The sequence below is a fragment of the Cucumis melo genome, chromosome 3, assembly GCF_025177605.1.
Source record: "Cucumis melo cultivar AY chromosome 3, USDA_Cmelo_AY_1.0, whole genome shotgun sequence".
Taxonomy (NCBI): Eukaryota; Viridiplantae; Streptophyta; class Magnoliopsida; order Cucurbitales; family Cucurbitaceae; genus Cucumis; species Cucumis melo.
Window position 1 is genome coordinate 30,055,712 of NC_066859.1, and position 17,577 is coordinate 30,073,288.

At 31.8% G+C, this 17,577-nt stretch overlaps 3 protein-coding genes, 1 long non-coding RNA gene and 2 other non-coding genes across 6 annotated transcripts; 2 read left to right on the forward strand and 4 right to left on the reverse strand.

Moving 5' to 3' along the window:
- Positions 1 to 990: 990 nt before the first annotated feature.
- On the reverse strand, positions 991 to 1,964 carry LOC103487823 (uncharacterized). The gene has a single exon (XM_008446310.3). It carries the CDS (start codon positions 1,936 to 1,938, stop codon positions 1,210 to 1,212), a length of 729 nt encoding a protein of 242 aa, XP_008444532.2. The 5' UTR covers positions 1,939 to 1,964; the 3' UTR covers positions 991 to 1,209.
- A 3,078-nt stretch (positions 1,965 to 5,042) lies between these two features.
- On the forward strand, positions 5,043 to 7,144 carry LOC103487822 (U-box domain-containing protein 30-like). Its single transcript, XM_008446309.2, has 2 exons — positions 5,043 to 5,475; positions 5,713 to 7,144. Exon 2 carries the CDS (start codon positions 5,749 to 5,751, stop codon positions 7,114 to 7,116), a length of 1,368 nt encoding a protein of 455 aa, XP_008444531.1. The 5' UTR covers positions 5,043 to 5,475; positions 5,713 to 5,748; the 3' UTR covers positions 7,117 to 7,144.
- A 2,674-nt stretch (positions 7,145 to 9,818) lies between these two features.
- LOC103487821 (V-type proton ATPase subunit G3) lies at positions 9,819 to 10,744 on the forward strand. The gene is made up of 3 exons (XM_008446306.3): positions 9,819 to 10,057; positions 10,155 to 10,255; positions 10,420 to 10,744. The coding sequence occupies exons 1-3, from the start codon at positions 9,970 to 9,972 to the stop codon at positions 10,555 to 10,557; spliced, it is 327 nt and encodes a 108-aa protein (XP_008444528.1). The 5' UTR covers positions 9,819 to 9,969; the 3' UTR covers positions 10,558 to 10,744.
- Positions 10,745 to 14,345: 3,601 nt separating this feature from the next.
- LOC103487820 (uncharacterized) lies at positions 14,346 to 15,137 on the reverse strand. Its single transcript, XR_537340.3, has 2 exons — positions 14,660 to 15,137; positions 14,346 to 14,563 (listed from the first exon to the last, which is right to left on the reverse strand). It is a non-coding gene; the product is annotated as an uncharacterized LOC103487820 (long non-coding RNA).
- Positions 15,138 to 17,338: 2,201 nt separating this feature from the next.
- TRNAD-GUC (transfer RNA aspartic acid (anticodon GUC)) lies at positions 17,339 to 17,410 on the reverse strand. Its single transcript has one exon. It is a non-coding gene; the product is annotated as a tRNA-Asp (tRNA).
- A 71-nt stretch (positions 17,411 to 17,481) lies between these two features.
- TRNAD-GUC (transfer RNA aspartic acid (anticodon GUC)) lies at positions 17,482 to 17,553 on the reverse strand. The gene has a single exon. It is a non-coding gene; the product is annotated as a tRNA-Asp (tRNA).
- Positions 17,554 to 17,577: the final 24 nt, after the last annotated feature.

Consider the following 17,577-nt stretch of genomic DNA (forward strand, 5'->3'; position numbering starts at 1 on the left):
GTTACTATGCTACTTACAAGTATTAAAAACTAGATAGTTTTCTTTTACATATATTATATAAAAATGATAAAGTTGAGAGTTCCCTAGATCTATACTAAATCTACCGGTGGTTGTTCTTAAAAGTATCGAAACGGGATGGTCTGTTTCTCTATTGTTGCATGACTAAAATTTTATCTCCTGCTGATCTAAATTACCGTCTTTAGACATGGCTTTTTCGTTAAAAAAAATGTTTTCAGCGGTGTGCCTGCAAGAAGATTTTCCTATTTTATACTTTCCTTTTCTAATCACCTTTGAAGATCATTAATAACATACTCAGACAAGAAAGTCCATAATGTTTCAGAAGAAATAAAAAGGGAAATTTGGTCAACCCCATCATTTGGATCTCTCTCCTTTTGCCCCACAAGAATCTGTAAAAGATCTTACAGATAGGAAAGGAAATATGAACAATCTTCATATCAAAATTATTACATGAATAGAACTCATGACCCCACTATCTCTTTCGGCTTTTTTCTTTCTTCCTTTTTTTTTTTTTTTTTTTTTTGGAGCTCGAACTTTGTACCTTAGCCATCATACAAAATTGTATTTGAATCATGGAATGGAAACTCTGAGTTAGGCTTGTTGGAGACGACTAATACTTCATATATATCTCAATTATTTTTCCAAAATCAAATGATGTAGTGCACCGAAATTGACAATTGCACACTGGGAATTGAGATCATCAAACAAAAGAAGTCATTTTGTGTTGGCTTCTAAATGGTTGGTTGGTTCCATCATTACCAAATTAAATTCCTTTTTTCACAATGCTCATCGGATCGGATCCTACTTGCCCCAACCCTACGAACACACTGACAAATTCCTCAATGATTCACACAAATCCAGAAATGGAATTTTGCATCATTGTCAGATTCTGACGCCCGAAAAGAAATTAGAATAAATACCAAAAAGTAATTATTAAAAAGAAAGGTAAGTACCAAATGAGTTCAGAATAAATGTTCCAACAAAACAAGAATCGAGGAATTTATTTTCAATATTTTGGCTACTTAGTCAAAAATGACTTGGGTGCAAATGGTAAAAGTTATAATAATATTTACATGGACAGAGAAGAACAGCATGATCGAGGGTCTCCAAGAAAATTCCTCCTTTTTGCTTCCCAATTTATTCAAAAGAAGATTTTGAATTATTTGGGAATATTTTGAAGAACAGTGGGAATCAAAACCCAGATTTTGAATTAGTCACAGCGTAGCTTTTACTTCTTGGATAAACCAAATCAGCTTTATCTTCAACGCTTTCTTCAAATTCACAAGCAGTATCCTCATCAATCCTACCCATTCCGACACTGCAACTTTTAGGCAATCCTTTGGATTGTCTTAGCCTCTGTGGATAAAGAATATCAGCATCGATATCTTTAATGTCCAAGCTTCTAACGGAGGCGGCCTTAACAAGCTCTCTGAAATCGTCGGTTTCATTGGATCTGCAAGAGCGAGAGCTGTAGCTTTTGGGCAAGATGGGCAATTGGCCAGATGGGTAGCCATGAGACACTCTGGGTGCACAATCCATGATGCTTTTTACATAGAAATCCTTGGCTTTCCCTAGAGCTCTGATGGGTAGTGTAACGAATCGCATGAATTTGTTTTGATTTTGTGCTTTTTTGGTTCTCATTTCGGAAGCCCACCAAAGTGTTCGATGAAATGACTGAAAGAGATTTTGAAGCAGAAACGGTTGATTACAGGGGAGGGAATCAGCTCGGAATCGAAATTTGATCGATGGATCGAATAAATCAGGTTTGAGAAACGAAATCAGGAAGAAAAAGGGGGAATTGAAAGCACACTGATTTGGAGGAAATTGGGGGATGGGACCGAGCAGGTGGGGGAATTTTGGCGTAAGACGTCGGCCAGGGTTGAAATAATGGTGGAGTTGACTTGTGAAGATTTCCGACATGTGACTTTCAAATGTTCTTAAACCTTATCCAATTCATCTAGATGAATGAATCGTTGCCTTGTCAAAGATAAAGAAAGGTAGATTGTAACTTTGAAATTTGAATTTTGAATTAGATTTGGGTGAAATTCATCTTAATCAATTTTTAAAAACATTTTTTAAAAAATGGGTTTTCTTTTCTTTCTTTCTTTCTTTCTCTTTTTTACAAATTACAAAACCTATTTTCTGTTTTTTACACTATAAAGATCTTTATCACTTCTCTGTTTTCTTCAAGTTTCTTTCCTCTTTGAATGTGAAAAATGTTTTGGTCTTCAGCCTTAATAATTTTCATAAAAACAAAGTATTTTACAATTTAAACACATGAAGATCATGAAGATTAAATTCCTGTTGGCAGCCGCATAGAATAGATAGAAATGGTAATGCTAATACACATATTCTAGAGAGAACCTACAATTTGGTAGAAACCCCCAACCACAATTAAAGTCTAAAACTAGCCGCCCCCCTCCTTAACTAATTTCTCACTTTTGGACTCTTCCTTTCCTTTTCTCTTTCTTTATTCCATTATTGATTGCCCTCCCCCTCTCTTGTGTTTCATTCTAATGGAAATTGCCATCAAAATGTTGCCCCCACATGTTGATGATACATGTGAAATATTAATCCAAAATAGATAGATTATTATCCACGTAAACACATATAATAATATATCTTAGTCTATCACAGACCATTATGAATAGATATATTGTGAACTTTTAAATATTTTAGTTTCCATATTTAAAAATAACTCTATATTTATTTAAAAAATAGTATTATTAGTAATAAAAATCGAGAAAAATAAAAAAAAAAATCAGGTGAATAGAAGTTTACTAACTAAATATTCTATGTATTTTATTTTTAAAAAATACTTTCATCTGCATCTAAATAAATAAAAAAAAAAAAAAGGTGATTATAGTTTTCCAAATAGTGTAAATATTGAATACTTTGTATAAACAGCTCTAATTAGTATTTAATCTTCATCAGACCTATAACCATTGAATTGAGAACATGAATCCTAATTAATTAATTTGATAACTTAAATGTGTACCAAACTCTAATCAATAGTCTTAGTACAAACTATGTAGCCCTTTTAATATTAAAAACTAATTCAATTTTCAATACAATTTATTGTTGATGTAATGAGGGATAATGTGATTTAAAATTATTGGTAGGTGGGAGAGTGGAAACAGAAAGACTATAGGTTGTAGAGAAGTTTGGTAGATCAAATGGGATGCTAATCTTCTAATGAAAGAATATGTTTAATACCAAAATGCATTCCTTATTAGAATAGAAGATTTCATGTCCCAACCATAATAATAAAATATTAATCGATTTTTAAGCTGAATTCATTTTTCTTTTTAATAATTCGTTTTAAAAAATAATGTCAGAAAAGGGTAGTGAAGTCCATGAGTAGGCAATAATCAAATTAATTTATTAAGAATTACAAATTTGATGTTAATTTATTACGGAAAGATGTTTTTAGGATTGGAGTCGGGAGGTTACGTATATTTAATATATATATATATAAATGAAAAAGAGACAACTAAGGAAAGTCGTAAACAGGATTTAGTACACAACTTTACCTAGTCTTGTACCCATACCCACGATTTTGACTACCTTATTTTTGTTAATATTTTCCCTACTACCCCATCTTTCACGTTACTTGTTAGAAAAACATTATTAGAAAAGAATTCCTATAAATTGAGTGAAAAATGGGTGGAATAATTGTGATTAGTTGGCAGCGAAGAATTGAAGACACTTAAGGCCCATAGAAGAATTAAAAAAATGGGCCTAAAGAAGGCCCAATTAAAGGAGAGAAGCAAATCCACGGAGACAGTGAAGGTGGGATGAGGATAAGATGGAAGCAGCAACGAATCAATTAGATTTTGAAAATCAATCAAACCATATTGAATATTAAATTGAATAAACAAATAGTTTATGAAAAGGAGATGAGATCTGTCATCTGAGGAGGGGGATGGGAATGGGAACGGGGAACGGGAAGAGGCGGTGAAGAAGGGGGATCAATAAGAAGACGGGGGTGGTGGACCCCGCCAGAGCGTGGCTTTGTATATATTAAAAATAAATATATATATATGAAAAAGAGAGAGTGCCAGCTCAGCCAGCTTTGACTGGAGGATACTGAGATCTAGAAGAAGACCCGTTTATTTTTATTTTAGCAAAATCCAAAATCCTGCCTCTTTCTTTCTTTCTTTCTTTATTTCTTTCTCTCTTTGCTTTCACTACTTTGCTCATTTTTTCATTTTGCTTCTTTTCTATCATTTCCCTCTCCTCCTTTCCTTCCTACATTCCAACTCCCACTTTTCCATTTATCTACTGACACGTGTACCCTGCACACACCCATCTCTCTTTCTTTTTTCCAATATTTACTCCACTTTCCATCTCATTTCTTCCTCTTTCTCAAGGGTGCTCCATTTCCTTTCCCTTCTCTTTTACACCTTCATTTTGACCTCATTACATCAATTTGGGCTTTTAAAATCTTACTTTAATGGAGCTTCTAAGTTCAAGTAAGTATAAAGGAGAAATGTACAATTAAAGAATTGAGTTCGTAATTGAATGAGATACTTTTAAATATTGTTAAATTGAAAGTTACATCTATATCGGCAGATAGAACTCCAAAATCAAAAGAAACGATTAACTTGAAGGGAATCTATATGGTATACTTTCGTTGGAAATTTTATTTGAAAGCAGGGAAGTAGGACAAAAGATAGTAAATAATTGGGGTAGTGTTACTGAATTGGAAGGGGAAGATGGATGGGTTATTTTGGAGTTAAAAGGGGAGAATAATTGAAGAGGTGGGTGGATGGAGGGAATGGGTAATGAGGTGTTTTGTGTGGGAATGCCAGCACAAATGTAGAAATTAAGGCTTAATTAGTGAATAATAATGAAAGACCCTACCACAAAAGCGAAGCAAAAGTTTTCTTGGAGTAATAATATACTTTTTTGGTGCAGAGAGAAGAGTGAAGTGCACGTGTGGTGCACGGTCCTTGTGCAGTAAAACAACCTGTTATATCCAGTAATATCCATTTTCCTTCCTTGGTTTTATTTTATTATTTCTTTTCCTTCTTTCTAAAGACCAAGATGGGACTTGGGAGGGACAGTCTGTGAACAGTACACAAGATAAACAAATCTCTCTTTCCCTTTTCCTTCATCTTTCTTTACTCCTCCTCCTTCTTCTTCGTCTTCCTTCTCTGCTGGGTTTGAGTGAGTGGGTATGGCATCGCAAGTTTTCTTTTTTGGATGTGGGTCATAATTTTCTGATCTGGACTTTCGTTGTTATTATTTAATTTCTCCCTTTTTGAGAGTCTTGAAGAGGAAGCTTTGGAATTGGGGAAGCGAAAAATCTCTTGGCCTTCATCTTTTCTTTTGGCCATCATGATGATTGATAGTGCAATGAAGAAGAAGAAGAAGGAGATATCCTTTTGACCACAGAAGAAAAAGAAGAAAAGTTTCAGATAAAGTAAGAGAGGGGGAAAAAAAAGCAACAAAGTGAGTAAACATTGCTGCCTGTGATTGTCAATGAGAGTGACAGTGTAGTGTAGGAAGGCGAAAGCAAAAAAGATAAAGAAGAAACAAACAAACAACCCCTCCTCCGTTTCTCTTCTCTCTGTTTTTTCTTCCTCACTTTTTCTTCCCACACGTTCTTCTGGTCTCCCCTGTTCAACTTAGCTCTGTTTTTTTTTTTTTTTTTTGTGAGATTTTAATTGCTCCATTTATCAAATTCAGATTCATCTTCAGTTTTCTCAAAAGGGTTTTTCCAAAATGCCGATGTACCAGCCTGCTACTACTTGGAGAGAAGGGGATCCGAAGCTCGTCGTTGGCTGCGGTACGCAGATCCTAGATCTGGAAACTGTGGTCAAAGATGGGATTCTCGGTGGAGGCGGTGGGATCATTTGCGGTGGCGGTGGCGGTGGCGGTGGAGAGAAATTGGATCTGAAGGAGATGATTGAGGAGTTGGAATCGTCTATAGAGGTTCCATCGGTGTTCATTTGTCCAATCTCTCTCGAGCCCATGCAAGATCCAGTGACCCTCTGCTCAGGCCAAACCTACGAGCGGTCGAACATTCTGAAATGGTTCTCTTTGGGGCATTTAACTTGTCCCACAACAATGCAAGAGCTTTGGGACGATTCCGTCACACCGAATCGGACCCTTCACCAGTTGATTCACACCTGGTTTTCCCAAAAGTATTTAGCATTGAAGAAGAGATCAGAGGATGTGCAAGGGAGAGTTTTAGAGCTTTTGGATTCGTTGAAAAAGGTCAAAGGTCAAGCTAGGGTTCAGTCTCTCAAAGATCTCCGGCTTATCGTCATTACCCATTCCTCCGCTAAGAAGATGGTGGTCGACAACGGCGGTGTCGCTCTAATATCTTCTCTTTTGGGTTCTTTCACTTCCCACGCAGTTGGGTCCGAAGCCGTGGGAATCCTCGTGAATTTAGATCTAAATTCAGAGTTAAAGAAGAATCTGATTCAACCCACCAGAATATCTCTAATTGCAGATATATTAAACGAAGGGTCCATCGAAACGAAGATTAATTGTACGAAATTCATCAAGATGTTGATTGTGGGTGAGGATTTAAAAACAGAGGACGTTTCGAGTTTAAGCCTCCTCGTCGGATTGTTGAGAATGGTAAAGGATCAGAGACACCCAAATGGTGTAACCGCCGGACTCAGTCTACTCCGAACACTCTGTTCAAACGAGCCAATCAGGAAGCAACTCGTTAGCATCGGCGCCGTTGCGAAACTCGGCGGCACCCTCTCTAACTTAAACGCCGATTGCTTGGAATCGGCGCTTTATATTCTCGACGTTTTGTCATCCCTTCCAGAGGGGAGATTAGCGTTGAAGAATTGTGAAGATACGATTAGGAATTTGGTGAAGTTGTTGATGAAAGTATCCGAAATTTGTACTCAATTTGCGTTGTCGATTTTATGGGCGGTGTTCAAGCTAGCACCGGAGGAATGTGCGGTGCTCGCAGTGGAGGCTGGTTTAGCGGCAAAATTGCTGCTTGTAATACAAAGTGGGTGCAATCCAGAGCTGAAACAAAGATCTGCAGAGCTATTAAAATTGTGTAGTCTAAATTACCCAGATTCAATCTTCATTTCTAAATGTAAGCTTACGAGAACTATACAATAAAAAAGATAGCTTGTCAAAATTGTTCATACACCACCCCTTTTCTTTTTTCTTTTCATTTTTGTTTATTATGCATGATTGAGATTCTTCAAATAGTGTTGTGAATGTGAATGAATGCGAGAAGCAAGTTTTGATTCCTATGTTTCGTTGCTTTTTCTGTTATATCTTTTCTTACTTTCTTCAATTGAATTGACGTTGATCGATGACCGGAATATTCTTTTCGGTATTCCGGCGAGTGTTGATTCTTGGTTCGAGAAAAAGCAGAAATATCAAAATAATGCAAATTTGTCCTTTTTTTTCTGTGGTCAAAGAATCCTGGACAACAGCCAAGTTTCATAATTGATAAACTATGCTTTGACTGAGTTTGGCCAGAGAGAGAGAGAGAGAGAGAGGAAAGTTTAACAAAAGCAAACAAAGAGTCGAATGAACCGTCCCTATAAAACTGTATTTTTTAATGTAAAAAAAAAAAAAACCACTTTCTTAAAAAGCTAAATTTTCTTGTTATAAGGGATGACTTATTTTATTCACATATACATTTCTTTTGTTAGGACCGACTTCTTTGAAAAATTCTTCATGCATGATTAATTAGTTGTAGATGTAACCAAATTGCATTTGATCAAGTTTACTCACCATATTGTTGTTTACTTATCATTATGGAACATAGATCAACAGAAATAAATTAGATTTTCAAAAAATAAAAGGAATAAACCGATTAAACATAAATTGGTTTATGATATACTTTTGTCTGAAGATATGTCCTATGTAATTTTGTAGGAGTGAACAAAATAAATAATTGAACCTTAAAAACATAAAAACAGAAGAAGACAACAAAGGTAGGGCCTAAAAAATATTGAAAAGAAAGAAAAAGGGCAAGGGAGGAAAAAGAAAAAGGGGTGGAGAATCATAGAATGAGAGTGTGAGAATTGATGAACATTTGTTTGTGGATGAACAAGGTTTGGTTTGATTGACTAGTGAAGGTTCAACTACCACTTTAAAATAAAACCACATTAGAATTTGAGGGTATGAACTGCAGTTGGCCAATAAAGTAGCAAGTTTTTAATTAATGAGGCTCCTACCTGCTTTATAAGTAATTCAAAAATTAAGCATATATATACATATATATTCCTTTAGAAATAAAATTGAGATATTTTTTAGAATTCTGAGAAGTAAAATTCCTTTTGGATATCAAATATAAAGTCTAATTAATTTAAAAATTCCTAGTAATTTCTTCAAACAACACCATTGATTGTCTCAATTCTTATTTCTCTCTCTCTCTTCACCATATTAAATTTGAATAAATAAACCCATTCATTTGGTATTGTTTCCTTTGTTCTCTCTCTCTCTCTCTCTCTCTCTCTCTCTCTCTCTTCATTATACCCAAATTGAACTGCCCCTCTGCTTTTGGCTGTCTGTGACTGCACAGTACACTATTTTCAATATATAATATAAAATTTAATTATTAATTTGAACATTTAATTTCAAATAATCTGAAATAGAATAATGTCTTTGAAAAGTGTGTGTATGTGTTTTACAATTTTATTCTTGTTTAGTGTGCTTTTGACCGAGTGTTTGCCACGTGAACACCTCGACTTTCAGGCATTAAAAAAAAAGAAAATAAAAGAAAAGAAAAGGTTAAATAATTAATTTGTGGATTTAAAATTTTGGTTTCCTTTTTACCAGCACGGACTTTTGGGAAATTAATAAATTAACCCTTTGGACTTGTTATAACTACAGTCACGTGCACAGCAAGTGCAAACGGGGTTGGGTAATTATCAGACACGAGTACTTTACCCGTGACCCACCCCCCTCCCCCCTCCCCCCTCCCCAAACCCTTCACCTTCTCCCAAATCATGTGTTCTTCTACCAAAGCCATCCTTTCCCCCCCATTTATTCCTCTCCTATTTTATTTCTTTATTGTAACACAATTCCTTCCAACTCCTCCGATTATCTTGGATTGTTTATTTTCAAAATATCGGTTGTGCTCCTGATGATAATCATATGCTTCAATCTCCTTTATATGACTGAAACATACAACTTTATTTTAATCATAAAGTTTTTTTTTTAAGGTTAAATTATCAACTTTGGTTTATGAAATTCCGACCTTAACTCTCAAAAACATCACCCAGCTTTTAAATTATTATTTATATTTATATTTTTTTTAATATGACGATACTTTAAATTTGACACATAACTATATAACTTAAGATAACTATTTTAATTCAAAACTATAAATATATATATATATATTATTTATAATTTTATAGAAAATTAAGATTGTGATTTACTATTTACACTTTAATATATCATTTAATTGTATTCGTAAATCTATTTTTATCGTTTGTGGATCTAAATTTTACGTTTATAGTGAGTTTTAAGATAAAAAAATCTAATTATTTTAATTAAAAGCTTGAGATTTCAGTTCAATTAATACTTATTGTTTTTTTTTTTTTTCTATTTGTCCAACTTTCTAAAAAGCACGGAATTATTCAATAAAAATGGAGAAACAATTGTTAGAAATTCATTTACCTCTAGAGAAATTATTGAAATATAAATTTCATAATATATTTCTCTCTTGCTTTTTTTTTTTTTAGAAAAAAAAATCCACTCAATTATTTATGGCTCGAATTTGGGGTTTTCTATATGCTCATTGCTCAACGAAAAATTGACCGATTCTAAAACTAAAGCCCTTAAAGGAAGGAGGATTTTGTGAGTTAATTTAGGAAAGTGAAGAAATGGGATGAACAATGAATATCCAATCCCGAATATCCAATTCCAAACATTTTGAGGCCATTTTGATTTTGAACATCAACATATAAAACGATATCTCCAAAATCAAACTCATTAGAGATAGAAAAGATGGATCCATTTAGAGGACAGGGTGGTATTCAAATGCTATTAACTGCAGAACAAGATGCCCAACAAGTCGTATCCACAGCTAGAAACAGTATCTTCTAATAATCACTTTCCAAATTACTAATTAAATCCTTTGGATAAATGTTATTTTCTTTTTTTAAATCAATTTTTCATTTCCATAATTGCAGTGAAGATGGCGAGACTTAGACAAGCTAAAGACGAAGCTGAAAGAGAAGTGGCCCATTATCGTGCTCATTTGGAGGCCGAATATCAAAAGAAAGTTTCCGAGGTAAAACTGTCTAATTTGAAGCTCCATTGTTGATTATTTGCTTGGACTTGAAAACTTGTGGACAGAAATTGGAACTTAACTGATTAGATCAGTGTGGCGTAGAGATGGCTCCTCTTAAAACGGGAGAACATTAATCACATATGTTTAAATTTTTGTAATCATAGTCAAGTGCTGGGTCCTATACACAAAGGCTGGAAGAGGAAACCAACGTTAAGATCGAGAATTTGAAGGAATCATCAGCAAGAGTTTCACGGGATGTTGTTAATATGCTTCTCCAATATGTTACATCTGCCAGAACTTAGAACAATAAAGGTGGTAATTCCTAAAATTGTTTTTCTTTAATCATCAAAATTTCTTTTCTTTTCTGTTAATTTTTTCCTTTGTAATTTATTATTTATTTGATCGCTCAACAATTATCTGTCATGAGTCATGACACGTTTTAGTGATATGGAAGTAATTTAATGTTGTTTCATATTGTTTTTATTCAAATAACGTGCCTTATATACATGTGCGTGTGTGTATATACATATAACCTCATATAGCTTTTAATTATGACATATCACCTGTTGGTAGCTTTTTCCAACTTCTGTTTGATAAGTATTCCAATTTTTTCTTTTTTTTTTCTGGTCGACTTTTGGCAGTTAAATTTATTTACTCTCATATTTTTTTTTTATAATAGTAGGCATAATTTAAGTGCAAAAAACTGAAATCTTAGTCAATTTTTAAAAATAAAAACAAAATTTTAAACTATATTTTCAAGTTTTCAAATTTTAATTTGATTTCTTAAAAGTATATTATTGCAAAGTTAGAAATTTGAAAGGAAAAAAAGTCTTTGTATATTTAATTCTAATAAATTGAAAAACAAAAACCAAATGGTTGTTAACATTCAAATCCTACGACTATTTTAAAAAATCAACTCAATTTTTTAACAAAAATAGTTTTGATCTTTTGAATATTTGAAAACAATTTAAAATTTAAGCGTTTCTAACAAAAAAATAAAAATCAAGTCAAACCAAATTTGTTTACAATCCTTTTGTTAAAGGGGCTTTAGATTTTCCTTTTTGTTTGTTATTTTTTTTTTAAAAAAAAGGTAGCAGATTCAATTTTCTCTTTTCTGTTTCTAGAGTTGCGTTTTTAAAAGAATTCTCTTTATTGACGTTTTCATTTTTCTATAACTTTTTTTTTTCTCACTTTTCTAATGGTATTTTCAAAGAATTAAATTTCCCCCCCAATCTTTTCCCCCTCCAAATATTCTCGGTCTCTTTATATAAACCTTTCATACTTATAAAAAGAAAATGATTGCTTTATTACATCACAATATTTTGAAAATAAAATTTGCAGATTGTCTGGAATTATAATTATTCACATTTTCAATAACAATAATAATAATTAATAAAGAAAAAAAGGGGCTATTTTCAGTCAATTTACTCAACTACCCCAATGGGCAATGGGCGGTGGATCTGTGGATGGAAGAGGCAGCCGAAGCCCAAAAAAGGGATGTTTGGATCACTCAACTGCTAACCCTTATTATTATCATCCAACTTGCCTTCTCAATTCCCTTTGTGGTTTCTATGCTTCCCTTCCCCACCCCTTAGTTCTGTCCTCAAAACCTACTTTAAAATATCTTATAATATTATTAATTACATTTATTTAATATATAACATTTATAAATTCAATCGAATCTTCTAAATATTACTTATAATCCAACTGAAAATAAAAAGGCAAATATTAGACTTTGAATTGTCTTTTTATTAGCCTATAAAAGTTGTTCTTTTTTCTATTTCAAGGTCAAGAAGTTCATCCTTTCCCTCTAGAATCTCTCTTTGTATATTTAGTTTTTATTTAAATTCATGTTGAGGGGCATTTTCAAAAATAGTTTTCTTTCTTCAAACTCTTTAAATGATTATTACTTTTCTTTTAAAAAAAATATTTAAATTCTTAAAATTAGTTTCAAATGTTTGAGAAGTATGGTTTGTAAGATTATATTTTCAAAAAATCAAATAATTATCCAACTTTACTTTATAATCTTTTTCTTTTTTGGGTTACAATTCCATACCCAACTTATTCAATTGAATGGTAAGTACACAATGGTACTTTTTGTGCAACAATTAACATGTTATATTGAATGTGTTAGTTAAGTTAGTGACTTCTTAGTGGTCTTAGGAACAAAAATATCTAATTATATAGTTTTTTGAGCTAATATCAACTAGCTCAACTTTCTCAGTGGTAAATTTTTTACTAAAAAGTTAGATGTTTGACATCAATTGTTGGAAACTATTGTGGGAAATAATAGGAAAATCTTAAAGAATATTACTACATATTTGAATTTTAATAACCACAGTAGTGCACTATAATTTTCCCTATTTCATCTTCATGTGAGAGGAAATGAACGGTAAATTTTGACTTTGACATAACTTTTTTTAGAAAAAATATTTTAGTCATTATCTTTATTTTATTTATTTAAAAAAATTTTATGTCTATTTCAAACTTAATTTATTTTAAAGCTTGAATATTCAAATCTTGGATGTATAAATTTCTGTTTCTAAACTATTATTTTATGGATTTTTTTTCAATATTAGATTGTTTTGAAATTAAATTTTATGTCGATACCACGAACAATTATAGCATAAACATGAATCGTCATTAATATGAAACTATTTCCTAATCACGATGATTGAACATAAGAAGATTAAGAGAGATTGTTGGATAGAGCATAATGAGTTAATCGGTAATTTAAAAGTTAATCCAAACAAGATGCAAAGAGATATAACAGTTTGGAATTTGGTACGAAGATTACTTCGAAATAGTTTGAAAAATAAGACAAAAATTATTGAAAGTTTGTTTTCTTTTGACGGAATTCAATGAAGTTTAAGATACGTAACGATTATTTCTTAAAACAATTAAAACAACTAAATTAAAGTTACTCCATTTTTCAACATAATCATAATCAACACGTAAATTAGGGTTCTGAGTGCAAAACAATTTTATCACTTAACCATCCTTTCTTAAAAAGAGTATTGAGAACTTTCAAAAATTAAGACTGAGGTTAAAGCAATTTCTGATTTACCAAAATATATGAAAAGCAAAACTTTAGTTTAGTTGTACCACATCCTTTAATTGCTTTCAAATTCAATTTGGGTTTCAAAGTTTTTGTGGGTATAATTTTTTTAGCTGTATATAATATATAGAGAGACGATTAAAGTAAATATGTCACCACTGATTAAAAATAAAAGGTTCAAACTCAAATCAAAATCATAATTACCATATTCAGGTTAAGTACTTGTTAATTATTAAATTCCAATTTAGTTAATTTCTTGAATTCATGGGAACAAATTAATGAGCATCTGAAATTTTTTATTTTGCTTCTCAATATATTATTGTTGAAAAATATACTTTCTTTTTTTTACTTTATTATAGTTTCTTACCCTAAATTTTAACGATACGTTTCTATCTTTTTAAATTTTAATAATTTAATTAGTTCAATTTCTATATTTTAAAATATTGCATTTAGCTGCTAAATTTAAAGCTTTTAAACTTTGGCATTTGAGTTTTCATATTGATGCTCAAATCTTATAAAGTCTCCCATGCCCACTTTTGATAGATTTTCAAAGTAAACAAATAAAAGTTATCGATAATAAAAATTTCTTTTACAATTAAAATCTTTTAATAAATGTTAACGAAAATTGTTGGTAAGTTTGATTCAATAATATTGATAATAACTTACCTTTTGTGAGGTTGAGTCTCACATTATAGTTAAGTTTCTTTGAACTCAACAAAATAGAAGTTGAAAAAGAAGCAATTTTTCTTTAAAAGCATGTACATGTCACGTGAGAGGCTGAAAGTAATTTAGGGTAAAAAGAATTATATGCATTATTTATGAGCAAAAAGAAGAAAATATATCCGAAAATAACTAAATTGAATTGACGTTAAACCGCTTCAATTCCTAACTCAGCCTTAAGAAACTATGGGAACCACCGCCAACCAACCGGCCGGCCGTCGGTTAGTTCGTAAAGCGTCGAAACGAAAAAAGGATTATCATCTCCGTCTATTTTTGTGGACAGACAAACAAAAAAAGAATTAAGAAGAAGAATGAGTAAATTACCTTATTTAATTATGAAACTGTAACTAATGATCAAAGAAAATAAAATAAAAGATGAGCAGTATAGTTCATGGCTTGGTTGGATCACAAGTATAAACGTAATCAATATGAGCCTGTAAGGTTCTTTTAATCAGGCAATCTTCTTTCCCTAGTCCTTCACATGATATTCCCTCGTTATTATGATCAGCGACGAGCTCTCGAGAAACGATCTGATCAATTACAGAAATACGCAATGGAAATTAAGAATAATGGAATAAGTAGTAATGAGTTTTGAAAGGAGATTTTTGAAATTAAATTAAACTTACTGGATTTTGGGGTTTGAATAATGAAGGGATAGGACGAGCTGCTTCGGAGGAGGGTATGACGATGAGGGACATTATTGTTACAAGTGCCGCAATAATGGTGAAGAGAGCTGCGAGCTTCTTCGACATATTTTTGTGAATTGGAAATGAATTAAGAGTGGAGGAAAAAGGATTGCGATTCTCGGCTTTTTAAACACACAATTGAAAATGAAATATGGTCGCTGGCAGAAATAATTAGGAGAGCAGGGAGAGAGAGAGATTTGAGAACGTAACGGATGAGTAGGATATGACGACGGTACGTAATTGGCCACACCCTTGCATTAATTCTTTTTCCTTCTTTATGTGTGAATATATACGAAGTTTGGTGTATATAAAATAAAAAAGATGTTTACACCCAAAAATCCTTTGTGTATCATATATTTTCGTAAATGTGTAGTAGCTAGGTTTTGAATTGTTTTGTTTAATGCTTTTTTAACTTTAATTTTTGGATCAATTTGAAATTAAACAATATTGGAAAATTTTCAGTTTTTTTCACCATTATTTTTTTAAAAAATTAAGAGTTTGATCTCTTTTTCTTATTAACATCAATTTTTTTTTTCAGATTTAAGTTTGTTTTTGTTATATATTACTATGGGATGATATGTATTTAATTCGAGATATTTCAAACTTAATGTTTTCTTTCCTCTTCGAAACATTTCGAACAATGTTCATTAAACTTTGTTATATTTTGTCAATTTTGCCGTTTAGACAACTTCCTTTAAATTAATCTAATTTTTTATAAGTGTTAAAGCACTTTTTATCGTGGTTTAATACTTAAAAAGAAAAACATATACTAATTAAACATATTTTAATTTTTAAAGTGATTTGATTTTTTAAAAACACATATTTGAAAGGTTATTCTAACCCTATTATATACTGATACTATTAAACAAAATATCTATGTGTTTGAATCAATAAAGTTGATTACAACAACTTGATTAAACGGAAGAAACAACAAAAATTATAAAACTAAAATAACAAAGGTGCATAGTTGAATTGAAAAAAAAAGTCCAAGAGAGAACTTCTTTTCTTTCTAAAAAGATGCATGTATGGTATTGAATGTTTTGCTTGTATAATTGGAAGTTGAGAGTTGAAAAATTGAGGATGACTCCATATATATAAGTAAGGAAACAGTAACCTCGTCGATAAGGAAATTTAACTACCAATCACACGTCGTATTCCATTTCCCTTCCCATTTTAAAAACTTTACTCTAAGAAGGAGTGATATAAAGTGAATACTAATAGAATCATTCGCATTTACTTTTTATATATTAACATAGTTTAAAATATTACTATTGACGAACTAAATTGAAATCAAACTCAAGAATTATTCGTATATAAAATATAAGATATGAATCGAATAAAAAAACGAATGGCGGGGATGAGAGCTTAATTAATTAAATACTTGATATTCACGCCATGGGGTAGCCCTGTCATGGTTTCCAAACAGTGTTTCTCTTGTTGGGTCGTAATCCAATTTATTCACAGATTTGAAAGAAGAAAACTCACACCACATGTACAACCATGTCTTTCCCTGCCATTTATTCATAACATTTCTTCACCATGTTTTGTGTTTGTTTTGTTTTGGATTTACCCTCTTCAATAGGGCACTAATCTGTCACTCAATGCCTCTCTTCTCGTATTGGAGTGGAGGTTTGTAGTTTATCAAAATGTCCATATCTCAAAACACACTGCATCATCAATCACGTATACATTAGGTTTGATTGATATTTGTTTCTTTTCGATTCACTTTATTGATTCTTTTTAGTTGATTTGTCCTTAATTTCATTACTCATTTGACCTAACATTTTGCATATAGAGATAATTGATATGAGGTTTGAATGCTTGTTTTTTCAAAAGTCTTACTTGCATGTTTATTCAATCGGTTTTTAAAATGTGATTTGTTGAGACTTCTGCATTGGAAAAGCCAATAATACTTAAATTCTTCGTAAGATTCATGTACCAGTACTACTCTTCTTTCCATATTATGTATAATATTTTGCTTCCGAAGATATTGTATTTGAGGTTGGTGGCTCTATATATTTATATATACTTAACTGAATGTTGTTGCAAGATTTGATGTTCATCTAAACAATCCAAAATGAAAATTACTTTCTACACTAAATTATTTCTCCAATATAAAGTGTTTGCCTAATCTCATAAAACAATCAATTGAATCCTATAACATTTGGTTATTAAAAGAACTCTTAAAAATTCAGTTATTAATAAATAACCACCATAAAAATAAAGTTAAGGAAAATATCAATTATATCTATACAGAAGGAAAGTTCTAATTCCAATTCATTACACTCTTAGTCACCTTTGTTGGCACCATTTTTCTTTTGATTTTTAATAATTAAGTCTATTTCAGTTCAATTTCTAAAAATTCTCTTCCTCCATCTTCTGCAAGAGTTAAATCTAAATTGAATGTAAATAATAAAAAAGATAAATAAAATCCAAAAACCACTAAAACGTTCTATTTAAATAAATGTTTGATTGATATCGATGTATAAATTGAATTGATATAATTATTAATTTAAAAATATAAATAAAGATTTTAATTAGATGGCAATGTTCCTAAAATTCTAAGTTAAAAAGAATGAAAGCGGTTAGAAAGGGAAAAGAATTGTCGTTAAAAAATTACGCCGTTGCCGGGGATCGAACCCGGGTCACCCGCGTGACAGGCGGGAATACTTACCACTATACTACAACGACCGGATGCTCAGTAGCGTACAAAGTACCGGTAATCTTCATTATTATAGTAAAAAATATAAATTAAAAAATATCGCCGTTGCCGGGGATCGAACCCGGGTCACCCGCGTGACAGGCGGGAATACTTACCACTATACTACAACGACTTTGATGAGAGTCGAATTGACACA